Here is a 16,613-nt window from a genome sequence, read left to right as displayed (position 1 = left end):
CAATCATTGGCCCATAACTGTACATCAGCATAAACGGGCTATACTCAATAGTCGAATGCTTAGCATTGTTATAAACAAACTCAATCTGTGGAAGATAATGCGGCCAATCAAATTCCCTACTAGAGATATATGCATAGAGCATATCCTCCATGGCATGATTTCTCCTCTCGATTTGTCCATCAATCTCAAGGTGCTCTGAGGATGAGATGGACAATCAGGTCTCCAACTTTTGGAAATTCGTTTGGCAGAAATGGGCACTGAACTTGGATCACGAACTATTTTTTTGAGCAAACCATAAAGTTTATAGAGATGCTTGACAAAGAGACCAGCCAATTGATGGCTTTTGACAATTGTCTTTGTTAGAATGAATCGAACCATCTTCATCACAATCGGTCGACCACCACCCAAATTGCATCATGACCTCAATTCATGAGGGGCAATCCTACCACAAAATCCATGGAGATACTGCTCCACTTTTATCAGGAATTTGTACAAAATGTAACAACCTGGCTGAGTATGGTGGAGCAAATGGATATAAGGAGGACATTGTATCCAACACATTTCTTACACCAATCTCAAGAATTGAGATGAATTCATCATGCGCCCAGCATACATACACATCTCTCACATTGTCTATTTGTGGCATGTGCCACTGGTCAGATCCACACTTCATCATACCCACTACAAAGTAAGACTGGGAAATTTGAGGGTATTGTACCAGAGGACCACATTTGTCAACTGTATGGGGTGGAGGCAGAGTAGAGGAGCATTACATATGTCATTGCATTGTATACTATGGGATTAGAGGGTGATATTGTCGCCTCTTCCGAGAGGGCTCTGGACCATTACTCTGGGCCATGGAGTATAAGGACCAGAGATGTCTAGGGCTGTTCTTGATTGAGCTCAGATGGCACAAAGAGACTCTCCTGAGAGAGGGAAGAGTAGCATCTCCAAATCCACCAAGACTGAGGGTGCCCAAAGACTTCCTTGTCACAGTCAGCACCGGAGCTTGTATGCCTTCAAAAATGAAATAATGATACTTGCACAGCCATGATGATGATGAAGAGGGAGGGTGTCTCCCTGTTAAATTGGCCACTGGACATCCGACCGGCAAAATTTGACATCTTGCAACCAGGGCAGTTTTGGCATGTGGCACTCAGTTGTCTCTGCTGATTGATGCCTGGCAGCCCTGTTGACTGCACGCTTGCCTGGTGATCCTGCTTGCTCACCTAGTGGTCATTTCTAAATTAAAAATTTTCTTTGTCCTTTAGTATGATGTGTCCTAAGTAATATGCAACTGTGCAATGTGTCCCCTTACAGATGTTTTGTCAGCAATAAAGGTTCTTCAGCAACTTTGCACAGAGCCACAACTTACACATCCAGAAGGGTTATAGAGAAGCAAACTTTCAACCATCTTTGATCATGTATTGGACAGCTCACCACCTGGTAGTCCTGCTTGGCCCATGTAGTGGTCATTTCTAATCTGATCCACCTGTCTTGTACCTCAAGAAATGATAACCTTGACATGGGCTGTTCCCCAGTGTATCACATAATGGTGGTGTTCCGACATGGGCTGTACCCCAGTGTGTTACATAATGGTGGTGTTTTAGTCCAAGCAATACTCAGTAAGAAAAGTTTTGTTGTATCCCAAGTGGTTTGCAACTGTGCAATGTGTGTTCCAGTACAGTTGTTTTGTCAGCACTAAAGGTTCTTCAGCAACTTTGCACAGAACCACAACTTACACATCCCTAGAGGTTATAGAGAAGCATAGTTTCAATCACCTGTGGTCCTGTATCAGGCAGCTGTCGCATTTCTCGGCCTACTCCTTATATTGGCTTCTTGGAGTATTCATGCAATATAGTTTTAACATTTGTAGTACGTCTTTAACTTTGTTGGCAATGCCGAAACAGGAAATAACAGAAAGGAAAGGGATAGCAGACAAGCTTCTTATGGATTTAGGAGTGGCCAAGGTTGGTTATTTTTATCATCTTCAACACCGATTTAGTGAATATATAAGCAACAATCTTTCTCAGACAAATTTTTTATTGCTTGTTGAGATCTATTATGTGTAAGGGATTAGCATGCTCACAACCCAGGTATCTGCAGTGTGAATGAACATTAAGCACAGCTAGTACAATTTTATGATATTCAGGAATTTTCTAGGTCCCTGGAAGAGACAATCAATCGGCAAACCAGGCAGATTGAGCAGGTAACTTTATGAACTCTTGAAATTTCATCCTAGTAAGGAGCAGTAGCATCCATTCAACATTTCCTGAGTACCAAATTTCTGATGGAACCTCGTGTGATGTGCGCTTCATTGGGCCCAACTCTCTCTTTTCTTGCTGATGATTGTTTGTTGGTATTTTGTTTCTCATTTAGGAAGCTGCCAAAGTAAGCATACTGCAGAAGGAAAACGAGGCATTGACTTGTTCAAATGCTGTTATGACATCTGAACACAAGCAAGTAAGTACCCTACAATTCCAGGTCCACAACTAGTCCAGAGTCTATTAAAGAGTTCATGACTTGTACTGTGCACAGTTTTGTGTTTTTAGGTCATGGCCTCTTGCATTGGAGTTTTGGTGTCTCTCACTTTTGTGTGTTCCCATCATGGTTTCTTGCATTACAGTTGTTGGAAGCCAAGGAGGGTTATGAGGCTAGTTGCTCTCAGCTGCGATCTGAACTGCAGGCTGTAAAGCTAGTCCTTGAACAGGTTTTTTGCTTCAATCCATATTTATTTCAGAAAAAAGTCTTGACTTGCCCTCTTCTTTTTCTTCATTACTTAAGTTTTTTATCAAGCCTCAAATCTTTCAGGACTTTCCAATACTGCAGTGAAAATTGAAGAGCTGTCAAAAACATAAACTTTTGTTTTCTGCAGAAAGCAGCTGAAATAACACAGCTGGAAGAGACAGTGGAGCAACAAAGGGAGCATACAACAACATTACATGACTCTTTGAAAAAGGTAGTTCAAATCCTTCTCCATTCACAATTATGCTGAGTGTTGCAAGATATCAGACATGTACTGCATATCAAATTCCTTGACTTATCAGCCCAAACACAACCAAAAGGGAAAGAGGGATGGTTCTACACTGCCTAGCATACTTCTAAGCAAAGAAGGCCTCGAACATGAAGAGGGAGACCAAACAGTTTCAAATGGGTAGAGGGAGCAAGTGTTATAAAGAACTGGAGGGAGTAAAGTTTAATCATGGGAATGAGTATGATAAGGGCAAAAACTGCAATAACTGAATGCGGCTAAACACAGCCCAATAATTGATTCAACTGTTTTAATGCTATCTGGCAGAATTTTCAAAAGAGGGACTCAAGTCAGTTGATTTAAAAGCTTCAAACTGGTTAACTTTCTCGAATGCATTTCTGCAGAGTGAAGAAATGTTTAAAGTACAGAAGAATGAGAACGAGAAACTCAGGTTAGTTCCAAGAAATTCCTGGAAATGTTCCACATTAACAAAACCCATTATGAGACAAGAAAATGTGTAGAATCAAAGCTTCATGTCCTGTTTCTCTTGGCTTCTCTTTTTCAGATCATTGATGCGAGAAGCAGAAGAGTTTGAGAAAGCACAAGCAAGGTTAATCCAGGGCCATGCAGAAAAGTTGTGCTGTGCAAGGCAATCTTGCCCATCCTAGAACTCCAAAAGTCCTACGTATGACAATTTTATTTATTGTGGTGGCGCTGCACTTTGTATTATATTGTCATCTATTAAGGAGTGATCAGCGATGGGAGCCTTTGATAAGAACAAGCATAAACATGTCCCCCAAAAACACATAGGGAGTGAGTGAGTGAGAATGGGTCTTGGATACTTGCCACCTATTTGCCAGTTTGCAGCCATAGCATAGCATCATCCCGGAAAGAGGTAAAATCGTGATCGGCTGCCAGTTTGCAGCCAGAACATCTTGAAAGAGGTAAATCATGACCGATTGCCAGAACATCCCCGTCTATTTCAACTTTTGCATTGAATTGACCTTCGGCATATCCGGAGGACATGTAATGCATTAATATTTGATTCAACTACAGGCATCCATGGCCATATTGGCCGTGTACAGACATTGTTGCTATGGCAAGTGTGCTCCATGGTTTCAACTCTTGTTCTTTGAGAAGTGCAGCTCTGTGGATGGAAACATCCGTTCTTCTCCAGTTCAGTCGCCCTTGTGAGGTCTCTTTTCGACAGTTAGCCTAATGGCTTCTAAGGAGTCTTTCAAGCATCTCCTTTTGGCTTTAGCTGGCAGGCCAGAATGCCCTTTTACCATATCACCATTTTTTGACTCGATACACTTCAAACGAGAGAGAGAGAGAGACAGAGAGAGACAGAGACAGAGACAGAGAGGAGACACTTGATAAAATTGGAATGATACATAGAAGATTAGCATGGCCCCTCCACAAGGATGACACACACACCTTGCAAAACATAAAACAAAAAACTAGAAAGTTTCTTGGTCAAAGTTTGAGATGTCATGGCATTTTATATTTATTTCTTTTTTCTTTGTTAAGAATTAGTGCATTACTTCATAAAAACATAACAAAACATATAAGTATACTATACAAGCCGCATTTTGAGCAGCTAGTATATGTCTCTTTGTTGTATAATTATAGGTGTTATTCCCCTATCTATTAAGAAGATATCTACTTTTCTTTATTGTTGATTACGATAAAAAGGGAAGAAGATAGATCTTGAACTTGTGAAAGATTGTATGTGTTAAGATTACAGTTGCCTTTGCTAAAGTGAACCTTGTGATGATGAGATAGAATTGAATGAGCAAAGTACATTAATTCTAAAAACAAATACAGCACTGAATTAGTTATACTAATACACTAAGTAACTACAATACAATATGCTAACTTATTAACCATATACTCTTAAAAATAAAGTAAGGGTTCTTTATAAGGCTTATAATTTTAAGTCTATTGTTGTAGATACAATAAGAAATTAGATGTGAAGCTACATATTGTGCAATATTATAGTGAATGGAAAGGGGGTTATGTGTATAGTTCATTGAAGCAAAACCCATTGCAATGATTGGTTCAGACATTCTCTATTTGATCATAGAAGCTAGCCTATACATGTGTTAGAATGAATTGTAAGTGATTATGATTCAATAATAATCTTCTTGTGATTCTACCTTGAGAGGGAGCATCATTGTAAAGAGCACAATGAGGAGAGTATTTTATATATATTATATAAACTAGTTTTTCAAGATTATAAACTATTAATAATATAGATCTTGTTAACATATTATATTAACTATGTAATAGATATATGATCGCTTATTTGTATAAGGGGCTTATATTCAACTAATTAAATGTAGAGTCAAACCATATTTGCATGCAACAAAAAATTGTAAGTACAATGAGCATGAATGGTTGTATATTCAAATGGATGAAAACAATTACATAAACTACATCATGAATTGATAGTTGATGAGGATGAATGATTATATCATGGACTAAAAATTTGATGATGGTTTTGTTATCCATCTAATAATTAACTAATTGTCATATACTTAATAATTGAATTAGAATACTAAAAAACTAATTGGCTACCTAAGCAACTAATCATTAAAATTTGATAATCAATCCAATTATTAAAAGTTAATAATTGAGTAATCAAGCTAACTACGTGACTCCAAAATTGTGCAACTTGAGAATGACAATCGCCTAATCACTTGAGAACAACCGTAATCATTAAAATCTAAGAATCAAACAATCTAATGAACTATACCACTTGAGAATGCCATAATTGATTAATTGCTTGAGAACAGTAGAAACCATCAAAAACTAATCGTCTAATCTTGTCAACAATAGGGTTGGATAAATCATGATAGGATGGATTGATTGAATACTTGGCTTCTCGTCGCTTGCTTGGCATTAACTCTCTTGGCTTCAATTGTTTCATGACTCTCTCTCTCTCTCTCTCTCTCTCTCACGATTTGCTTTCTCAACACATCTTTATGGGATTATGTGTATTTGCTTTTTAGATACTCATAACAATGAGAGACACTTTTTATTATATATGAGTTTGCTTTTTTAATTTCGTAAAATGTCTCTTTTAATTGTAATAAAAAGGGACATTGTCAAAAGTGCCTCAAGGAAAACAGTTGAAATACACTTTTTGTTATATATGTGTGCTTTTTTTCTTTTGCAAAAATGGTTGAAAGGCATAATGCTAAAAATGCTTCAAGCAAAAAAGTGGTGTGTTTCCAATTAGATGTAGAGCTTTGGAGTTTTCTAAAGCAAACACTAATGGCCAAGGGATTTGTGGAGAAAATAGTCATGTTGGCTCATGAGGTGAAAGGCCATGTGTCAATTAACGGAATTGTATTGGATTCATTTCAAATCATGACAAGGTGAGGCAAGGATATCCTATTAGTCCCTTGCTCTTCATGAACATGGCTCATTCATTAGTTTGCCAAATTGAGACAATGTCCTCTAAGGGGTAGATTGAGGAGGTAAAGTACAATGGTAGACAATTGGTTGGGTAGGAATTCACTGAGTTCTCATGATGGTTAAAGCAACCAAAAGAAATTTGGAAAAAGCTACGAGCATTTTGGACTTATATAAGAAAGCAACAAGGTTTAGAATCAACTTGTAGAAGTCGTGCCTAGTGTGTAACAAAGATAACTTGGAGGAGTTGGGTTGGCTTGGAAGAGTAATAAATAGAGGGGTGATGTTTAGGTATTTAGGGTTTTCGATTAGGGCCAAAGCTAGTACAAGAGCTAAGTTTAATTGGGTGTTGGATAAGTTGTGAGGGAAGGTTAGTTAATGGAAATCAATAGCCTGACCATTGTGTGTAAGGCTCAAGATCATCCAAATCTTCATCCTCCCTATGGTAAGGTTCTGTATGCCTATTTTAAAGTGGAACTCAACCACACAAAAAGTTTGGGACTCAACAATGGAGAGCTTTATTTGGGAAAAGCATGGGAAAAATAGGTACATGACTCCAATTGGTAAGGAGTGTCTTAAGGACATGCCTAGTGGGGGCCTCAAGTTGGTAAGGATAAGTTGAGAGGTGGATGCAATGCTACAATGTAATTGTCGACGTGTTGGGAGCAAGCCACAATGGTGATTAGTGGTGTTGATGGGTATAGTGGCAATACAAAGTAAGCAACTATATACAAGTGGGGTCTAAGTCAAGATGAATTACTAACCACCTAGGCTATATTCATAATAAAGATCAAAGGCTTCGTGCAAAGCTTGTTGTTGGCTTGAAGGAGACTTCTCTTGAAGGTAAATAATGGGTCTAATCAATGGAAGGTTTGCAAAGATGCAAATGTATTTTGAACCTTGGAATTGAAGCCTTTGCTTACTTTAGAGTTGGGAAAAAGGAGTTGAGGTTTGGTAAAGAATAACATATATAGGACATTTCATCGGTTGGACAACTAGGGAGGATTTTTAACCCCAAAAGAGGGTGCGACAAAGTAGGAGTTGCCAAGGTCTCTTGTGCCTCCATGGGAATACATCATATGAATGCTAGCAAGAGCCACATTGCAAAATCAAGAAGATGGACAATCATTAGGTCAAATGCACAGCTTAATAGAGGGCACAAAGACTTGAGTAGCCATACAATTACTTGAGGTGGATTGGGTGGAGAGTACATGGGTGTGTAGAGTGTGGGGAGTAGAGATACATGAAGAAAGATTGGAATCCATTTTGAGAACTTTGTGGGCTGTGAGGCTACCCTTTCAAGATAAGATCTTTGCATGGTTTGTGGTCATCGAGACTATGGTTATAACTAGCAAGCTGGAAAGCAAAGGAATAGCAAATGGTGCTTATAGATGCAAAGAGTGGGAGTCAATGGATCATTTATTTTAAAGTGGGTATGTGGCTTTGCAAGCGTGGAGTAGTATCTTATATGTTTGGACTTTGGTCTATAGAGTGGCAATGAATATTCTTCATGCATCTTTGGTGAATGTAAGCCACTTGAGAAATCAAGGTAGTAACTTTAAATGCCATTTGGGAAGCTGGGAATCGAAGCTTTTTGAGGGTAAGCATGAAGGGTCACTTAGGTCAAAGTGGCACCCAAAGCTAGTGGTTTTGGGATCTCTTATGCCTTTTTTGGTATCATAGATAGAGAGGAGTTGGCTAGGCTAGCTATTTTGGTGAACTAAACTCTCCCCCACAATGTAATTATGCTATTCGTAATCTCAATACATCAAATCTTATAGCATCTAAATTTGTTGAATTGAAGCCACTTTAGCTATATTAAGGTAATTTAAATGGGTGTCTTTAGATACATGCATGAGATCCACAATACTACAGTTTTTTGAAGCTAATAAGATTTGGTCATAAACCTCTCATATAGTTTGAGTTCTTAAATGAAGAGTGCCTTGCAAAATATAAAACACAAATCTAGCAAGTTACGTTGCCAAAGTCTAAGATGTAATGGATTTGATATTTCATTTCTTTTCCCCTCAAGAATTAAGTCAAAACATCATAAAGCATAGAAATAGCACAAAAAGAACATGAACATGCTATAGAAGTAGCATGTCAAAGAGTCGACACAAGTCTCTTCATTGTTTTATAATTATGGGAAAAGATGCCATTCTTGTGTCTTTCAAGAAGATAAGTGCCTTAGCTCATAAGGTTCCCTCCCCTATTAGACTAGCTTTCCTTTCATGTTGTAGTAAAAACATAGTGTTGAAAGATGATTCTAACCTTAGCAAAGGCCATCCTTATGAAGATCAATGTTGCCTTTGATGTAATCAAGCCTATGTTTATACAAAATGAGGCAACTACAATGATTCCACATTTTTGTTGATAATTCCTTAGTAAACTAAACTAATTATTAAACTAAGCATAAGAAATTCTAATTGTAAGGTAGCTATATGTTAAATAATTAAAGCCAAATTGTAAATAATACATATTATCACTACTAACTACTAATTAACTATATTTATTCTAATTAATTAGTTAATAATCATCAATTACTACTAATGAATAGTTTATAAATGAAAAACTATAATCTTACTTGATTAATTAAATAAATAATTATTAATTATTAATACTTACCAATTACTAATTAATGATATAACCAATTATTAACTAATACTAATAATTAAGCTTATAGCTAATTTGTTGTGGCCTTTCAAACTAGGTCTAAAGGATTTTCTTTTTATAATGAGAGGGACTTATACCCACCCAATGCCAATGAGTTGCTAGGTACTATTGTTTAATGTGTAGCTATTCCAATTTGAATATTTAACTAATGTGTGTGTGTGTGTGTGTGTGTGTGTGTGTGTGTGTGTCTCTCTCTCTCTCTCTCTCTCTCTCTTTTATTTGTGTGTTTGTGAGTGCTCTCAAAGCATGTTTGGGTTAATGGATAGACCTCTCTCTCTCTCTCTCTCTCTCTCTCTCACATTTGTGTGTTTGTGAGGGCTCTCAATGCATGTTTGGGGTAATGGATAGATTGGTCCTATGATGCTTTGTTATGGTGGATCGGTAGCCTTGTACTACATGGTAGTACCTATTTTCTTAATTATTTTTGTATCTACTCTTTTAGACATATGGAACTATCTATCTACATACAAGCTCACTGGCACTGCATATTAGCTTTTAGTCACTTCAAGCGCTAGAGATAATTTGGACTTTGTAGTAAATATCTTTTTGTTGTAATCATAGAAAATTTGGGGTGCCCTTGAGGATTGAGTGATCGAAATGGATACAATCTTTAGGAATCTACTTCAAGAATAGGTCTCTTGAAAGATTACCATCATTGCAATTAGTGAAACCCCTGGCCTTGTAGTATCCATATCTCTAGTATCAGGATGTATACGTTGGCATCTTGTCAACATGCAAAACCTATAGCCCCGTTGATAATATAAGTAATGCTTGACAAACCGTCATAATTATATCAGATCATCGTCTCACACGATTGAATGTAATTCCGTCACTAATTACAACATAATAGGGCATTAATTGCAGCATCAATTGCCAAAACAATTGATTAGCTTTCTGGTCAAGATGGTCGATCCCATCACACTGCATTGGGTCATCATTGAACTTGACTAGAATTCCATGGTCTACAAGCATTAGTCATCCACGTGCAGATTCACCCAAAATACGCATAATATCAGGATTGTTGCCGTGTCAGATGGCATGTACTAATGAATACAGCAAGTTAACAAACGAACATACCTGCTGGCGGCGGAACAATCATTCAATACTTTGGGCCGTGTCCCTGCAACACCAACGAGCAGGTCTGTGTGCCTGAGCTCGTGCAGCAACTACTGCTGTTGTTTGCATGGTGAGTTGCAGTCCCCCATGCGACCTGTTGCTCCCATACCTTCAATGGCTTGGCGCATGGCCTCCTACCCAATCTAATTTGCATGCTGCACCCTCAGTGAAAGCAGTATGATACAGATAGCTGAGCACTCCATCAATATGGCATACATACATGACTAGGCAATCCACATTCCCATTAGCATTACATATTAGCCTTTGCATTTCTTCAGTCGCTTTCACGCAAGCTTTATCAAATTGAAATAAAAGAGAAAAATACAACCCAAAAAAAAAAATCTTTACAATGGCAAGTATATTGATGGAACATCAACCCAAAGGATATCCCAAGTGTCTAACAACATTCCCTTAGGGCACCACCACCCCTACCATCCCAAGGACTGGATGTCAATTTTAATGCAGTTAATGAGGGATGATTTTGTAGCATTAACATGGAGACCAAAAGCACACCCAAAGAGTGTCCAAGCATCCAATGCCTTGTGAAGATTGTTCTCTGCATGCAAGATCATGAAGATGTCGTCTACTGGCAATTGTGCAACAAAATATTTTCCAAACAAAAGCGATAAACCTGCCAACTACCCATTGCTCACCATATGGGATAACATGATGAGCACCAAATGCATTGCCAAGGCAAAAAACAAAGGGCTCAATGGATAACCGTGTCTGACTAAGAATGCAAGGGGGAAGGGATTAGTAACACCACCATTTAACATAACCCTAGAAGAAGCATTAACACTAATGGTATAGATCAACCGAGACATAGCAGCCCAAAACCCATGGTATACATCCGTTCGGCAAGAAATGACCAGTCCAAATAATCAAAAGCTTTCTCCAAATCCAACTGCACTAATACCACATCTTGGTTAGAGTGCTTGGCACAATCAATTCCCATCTACACATTCAACACATTATGCAAAATGCTTCTACCCTTAATGAATCCATACTGATTGGGGTGCACAATGATAGAGAGATGCCTATGGAGGCACTTAGCTAGCACTTTAGAGAACATTTTATTCATTACGGAGATGGGTCTCCAATGTTTCAACATTGATCGAGATGGCACTTTCGGGATCAATTCAATAACTCTCTCCTTCCACAATGCTAGTATGGCTCCCATCTCCCAAACTTGTTGATAGATCATAGCCAAAGGTTTCACGATATGAGTGGCATAGGTCTCAACAAATTCACTAGTGAGGCCATTCCAACTGGGGCTTTTATCCATAGGTAAGCACAATAAGACATCCATAATCTCATCCTCATGAATGTCACTTTCTAGTGCAACCTATATGTTAAATGAAACATGCTCTCAAACCAAATTATAACGAGTCAAACGGGCCATTGAAATATGCTTAGGACCGAACCAAGAGGCTCCAAAAAGTAGTCATGATACATATAAACAATGGATAGTGGACCTTTCACCATGTGCCCATCTAGATGATGTAGTCTAATCATATTCTCCTATGCAAGGGAAGGATGCAGATCCTGAAAGAGTTTATGAGACTAGTAGGAGACATCTTGCAAATCATCAATAAAAGATTTTAGTTTAGCCTATTGATAAGATCTCAATTGGAGTTATTGGATAAGACCAGTCGCATAGCTAGTGAGGACAAGAATGTATCATCCAAGGACTAAAGAAGCAATGAATGCACCAAGGCTAATAGTTTCTCTACCGCCTTTTGATGTTGTTTGCAAAATGTACATTAGAAATAAATTGCTCAAGGAGTGAGCTTCTCCTTATTGAAAATCAAACATGAATCGATCAAGCGATTGGCCCATATAATCATTGAAAACAGGGTGCTTCAAATAAGATGAATTGCAACGTAATGGAAGCTTACCTAGAAACAACACAAAACGAGCCACAAATTGTACAAGCATCTCAAAATGCATTGGAATATTATCCGACAAGGCATAGCTTTGCAAGACTTGCAAGAAGGGAGGTGAGCCCTGAAGTGGAAGCACGAGCAGAAGGAAGAGCTATGGTGGAAGGAGCAAGAGCAAGAGAGAGAGACACACACAATGTGAGAACTCCAACAATCATAATGTGTGACTGGCCTTCCCTTTATTCAAATGTCACTGAAAGAATAAAGAGAATGAAGTGACAATGATGGACACCCGCCGCCTACAATGTGCAGGTGCAAGTATTGTCAGTGTTGTAATACACGGATGGCTAGATAGAGGCACCTTTACCCCCAACAACCACTACAAGGATTTGAGCTAGTAGCGACGTCGATAAGCGACGGCGGATAGCGGCGCCGCTATTGGCGTCACTATTGGCGTCGCTATTTGCGCCGCAAATAGCGATGCTCCACAGGGAAAAAAAAGCGGCCGAAACCGAGCACGGTTTTCATTTCACGTTTGCGGCTTGTGTGTTTTGAGAGCGAGAGCGAGGGAGAGAGCGACCGTCGTGAGAGAAGGAGAGGAAGAAGACTTGCCGCCGCCGCCGCCGTTGTTCGCGAAGGAGAGGAGGAGCCTTCATTGCAAAGAGGAGCCGCCCCACGCTCGCCATATCTCATCGGTGAGTCTTCCTCTCTCTTTCTTTTTCTTGTTTAAGGTTTAAATCACTTTCTCTTTTGCTTGTTTAGGAGAGGAAATGAGAGAGAAAGAGAGGGAGAGGGAGAGGGAGAGGGAGAGGGAGAGGGAGGGGGAGGAAATGAGAGAGGGAGAGAAAGAGAAAGAGAGGGAGAGGGAGAGGGAGAGGGAGAGGGAGAGGGAGGGAGAGTGCATTCTCTCTCTCCCTCTCCCTTTTGCTTGTTTAATGTTTAAATCACTTTATTTTTTGCTTGTTTAGGAGAGGAAATGAGAGAGAAAGAGAGAAAGAGAGGGAGAGAAAGAGAGGGAGAGGGAGAGGGAGGGGAAGGAAGTGAGAGAGGGAGAGAAAGAGAGGGAGAGGGAGAGGGAGAGGGAGAGGGAGAGGGAGAGGGAGGGAGAGTGCATTCTCTCTCTCCCTCTCCCTTTTGCTTGTTTAATGTTTGAATCACTTTCTTTTTTGCTTGTTTAGGAGAGGAAATGAGAGAGAAAGAGAGAAAGAGAGAAAGAGAGGGAGAGGGAGAGGGAGAGAGAGGGAGAGAGAGAGAGGGAGAGAAAGAGAGGGAGAGGGAGGGGAAGGAAATGAGAGAGGGAGAGAAAGAGAAAGAGAGGGAGAGGGAGAGGGAGAGGGAGGGAGAGTGCATTCTCTCTCCCTCTCCCTTTTGCTTATTAAAGGTTTAAATCGCTTTCTTTTTTGCTTGATTAGGAGAGGAAATAAGAGAGAAGGAGAGAAAGAGAGGGAGAGGAAGAGGGAGAGAGAGGGAGAGAGAGAGAAAGAGAGAGAGGGAGAGGGAGAGGGAGGAAATGAGAGGGAGAGAAAGAGAAAGAGAGGGAGAGGGAGAGGGAGAGTGAGAGGGAGGGAGAGTGCATTCTCTCTCTCCCTCTCCCTTTTGCTTTTGGAGAGTGTTAAGATATATTGTGAGAGGGAGAGGAAATACGAGAGAAAGAGAAAGAGACGGAAGATAACATATATTGGAATGATAGCATATCCATGATTATGGTAATGGTATCCACTTTACTTTTTCTATGGGTACCATTACATCGACTCCTTAAGAGGGCTAAAAATTAGTCATACCATTTATAAAGTCTAATTAGGAGATTTAAGATGCACGATAATAGACTTATCGATAATGGTATGCAATGTGCTTTGCCATGGGTCACGTACATTGGTGACTCTTTAAGATGGCTTAAAATTGGTCATGTCCTTCATAATGTCCAAGTAGGGGATCTAATTGTGATATGCATAATTCATTGTTTTTGTATTAACTTTATAGGCATAACAAATTAGAAATCATGCCAACTAGTCAACGGAAGGACTAAAAGAAAATGATACCCTAGCTAATGGTCATTACGGTACTTCATCAAAATGAACCCAAAAGTATTGTTATAGAAGAAGAATCCCTTAAATTAAGTATATGATATTTTCTCTCAGGTCTTATGACTATGAGTAGAATTGATTGAAATAAATTTTATTACTATAGTTGATAAATTTCATAGATGGCATTAATTTTAATACGCGATCCTAGGACAAAAAAACCACATTTCTAAGATGCTTTTTGTTGAGACTGATTTATTATTAGACTAAGAGATTCTCAATGATGCTCATAAATGGATTACTTATACTCAAAGCCCTCTAGTGCAGTTTTTTACAATAACGAATAATTATCTACCGGGACAAACAAATCCTTGAGCATGATACAGGGCCAGGATATAACATCAATAAATCTCTTAACTACTATGTACAATGCAAGATTTATGGTCAACTTGCAACTTGACGTACATCTCCATAAAGCTATCCATTTAAGCCTCGTTTGCTGTAATGTAGATAAGATGGAAAACGAAGAAGGTCTTATTGTTCAAGATCGCGAGACGTATCTTTATCAGCGTGTTCCATGTCCTTGCTCTCAATGCAAGTTGGCAATTAGACGAAAACACCGATTGTCTATAGAACACACACGACGATTTGGCGAGTTTCAATCTGAGATCATTGATCAGGTGATTGCGGATTTTCAACAAATGGTAATTTGAAGTTAATATTAATCATGCATTGTACTCGCAAGCTAATTGAAAACCATACACAATAAGATTGGGTCTTGTTGGCAAATTTTCTATCTAGGGGGTGATGTCTCGACCCAAGGGGGAGTGCACCCTTTGCAGCCAATTAGAAGAGTTCGTGGATGTGCGATGGATGGATTGCAGGAGCCGATCCACCACTCGCAAGGCCCATCTATACCGTCAATGCCAGAGGAAGCATCCAACCTTCCCGACCTACCTATAATCTTGGAGCCTGAGATGGAGGCAATGATCGATGCATTGATTCCCATGGATGTCGAGACATCTGACCCGCTTAGAGAGGAAGCATCCATACCATTATATGATGGGTGCCGAGTATCTCGGTTGAAGACATTGCTTACACTCTTAAGTGTGCAAGCAAAATACGGTTGGAGCGATACGAGTGCGACCGAGTTATTCAGATACCTTGCACATAGGCTTCATTGATTATTTTTTTTAACAGTATTATTGCAAACATTTGTGCTTTTTCAAGGTGTTTTATGATTTTTTTCAGGTTATTGAAATATCATATATTACCACCTACAAATACCATGCCTGAGTCTCGTGATGATGCACGACATGTTTTACGGAAGCTTGGCATGGACTACAATAACATCCATGCATGTATCAACGACTGCATATTGTTTCGAGATGAATACGAGACTATGGAGACATGTCCAAAGTGTAGTGCTCATAGGTATCGACAGGACTTGTAAGGGCAAACCATCCCTCAAAAAGTTCTCAGACACTTTTCGCTCATCCCCCGCATAAACCACATGTTTCGCACGTCCGACATGGCAAGCTTGACAACGTGGCATGTGCAGAATAGGTCCACGGATGGAGTTCAACGAATATCAGCGGATTCGCGCGCATGGAGCCACATTGACTCTACCTTCCTATGCTTTGCGCGAGAGCCAAGGAATCTTCGGCTCGGTCTCGCCATGGATGGAGTGAACCCATTCGGTCTGCGCTCGACTTCTTACAGTGTGTGGCCTATAGTGCTTGTCAACTACAACATCCCTCCATGGCTTTCTACGAAGAAAGAACATCTCATCCTTAGCTTGCTCGTCCCGGGCAGCTACAAAGTAAAAAATATGGACGTGTATCTTCATCCATTAGTCGATGAGCTTAAGATTTTTTGGGAGGAGGGGATCACTGTGCAAGATATGAGCAGGCGCGATGGTCGGCGGTCAGCCAACATTCGAGCCATTCTCATGTGGATGATGCATGACTTTCCGGGATTGGGAGAGTGCTCAGGTGAGCACACCTCTGTTCTCGCTGACAATATCTATATTTTATCTCATTCAATCAAGTATTCACTAGGTCGTGGCTCGCCTTATAGGTCTGGTTACCTCAGGTTATCATGCATGTCCATTATGTGGGCCACAGTTAGACTCCCGAAGGTCACGAACCATGAAGAAGATGGTATATCAAGGACACGCCGCTTTCTTGCCGGAGGATCATGAACTCAGGGAAGGTTTTCTTGGACGACCTCCAACACGTATGAACGCCGCAAGCTGGTACGAGCTGAAAATGGTAAACTCGGAATCACATCCAAATGGAATGTGACGGTTCTCAGTTTTCTACGAGTTGCCATATTGGACCCACTTACAGGTCAACCACTTGTTGGATCCCATGCATATTTTCAAGAATGTGGGCAGCTTGCTATGGGACCACATCACAGGAAAGAGAGACACTATAGGGTCACGAATGGATTTGAAGGAGGTAGGTAAGATGGAGGCGATTTGGCCGCAGTTGAGTGCTGGAGGGGGAGTGCAGCTTCCTCGCGCTC

At 39.9% G+C, this 16,613-nt stretch overlaps 1 protein-coding gene and 1 non-coding gene across 5 annotated transcripts in view; both read left to right on the top strand.

The window, feature by feature from the left end:
- LOC148036112 (uncharacterized) overlaps nt 1-4,506 on the top strand; it is a 127,364-nt gene extending 122,858 nt beyond the window's left edge. For 2 of the 4 annotated variants that reach the window (XM_087678103.1, XM_087678102.1), the window contains exons 15-21: nt 1,911-1,970; nt 2,153-2,209; nt 2,380-2,463; nt 2,627-2,710; nt 2,876-2,959; nt 3,376-3,422; nt 3,537-4,506. In XM_087678103.1, coding sequence (XP_087534229.1) covers nt 1,911-1,970; nt 2,153-2,209; nt 2,380-2,463; nt 2,627-2,710; nt 2,876-2,959; nt 3,376-3,422; nt 3,537-3,639 — 519 coding nt within the window. In that variant the 3' untranslated portion in view covers nt 3,640-4,506. Of the gene's footprint in view, nt 1-1,910; nt 1,971-2,152; nt 2,210-2,379; nt 2,464-2,626; nt 2,711-2,875; nt 2,960-3,298; nt 3,423-3,536 lie in introns of those variants that run through there. The other 2 variants (XM_087678104.1, XR_015690902.1) reach the window with 2 other exon arrangements.
- Nucleotides 4,329-4,431, top strand: LOC148036113 (U6 spliceosomal RNA). Its single transcript, XR_015691045.1, has one exon. It is a non-coding gene; the product is annotated as a U6 spliceosomal RNA (small nuclear RNA).
- Nucleotides 4,507-16,613: the final 12,107 nt, after the last annotated feature.

The sequence above is a fragment of the Lygodium microphyllum genome, chromosome 5 (assembly GCF_053477565.2).
Source record: "Lygodium microphyllum isolate KBCC chromosome 5, Lygodium_microphyllum_v1.1.10, whole genome shotgun sequence".
In the NCBI taxonomy this organism is placed as follows: Eukaryota; Viridiplantae; Streptophyta; class Polypodiopsida; order Schizaeales; family Lygodiaceae; genus Lygodium; species Lygodium microphyllum.
Note: the sequence above shows the minus strand (reverse complement) of the source record. Positions and strands in the feature narration are given on the sequence as shown.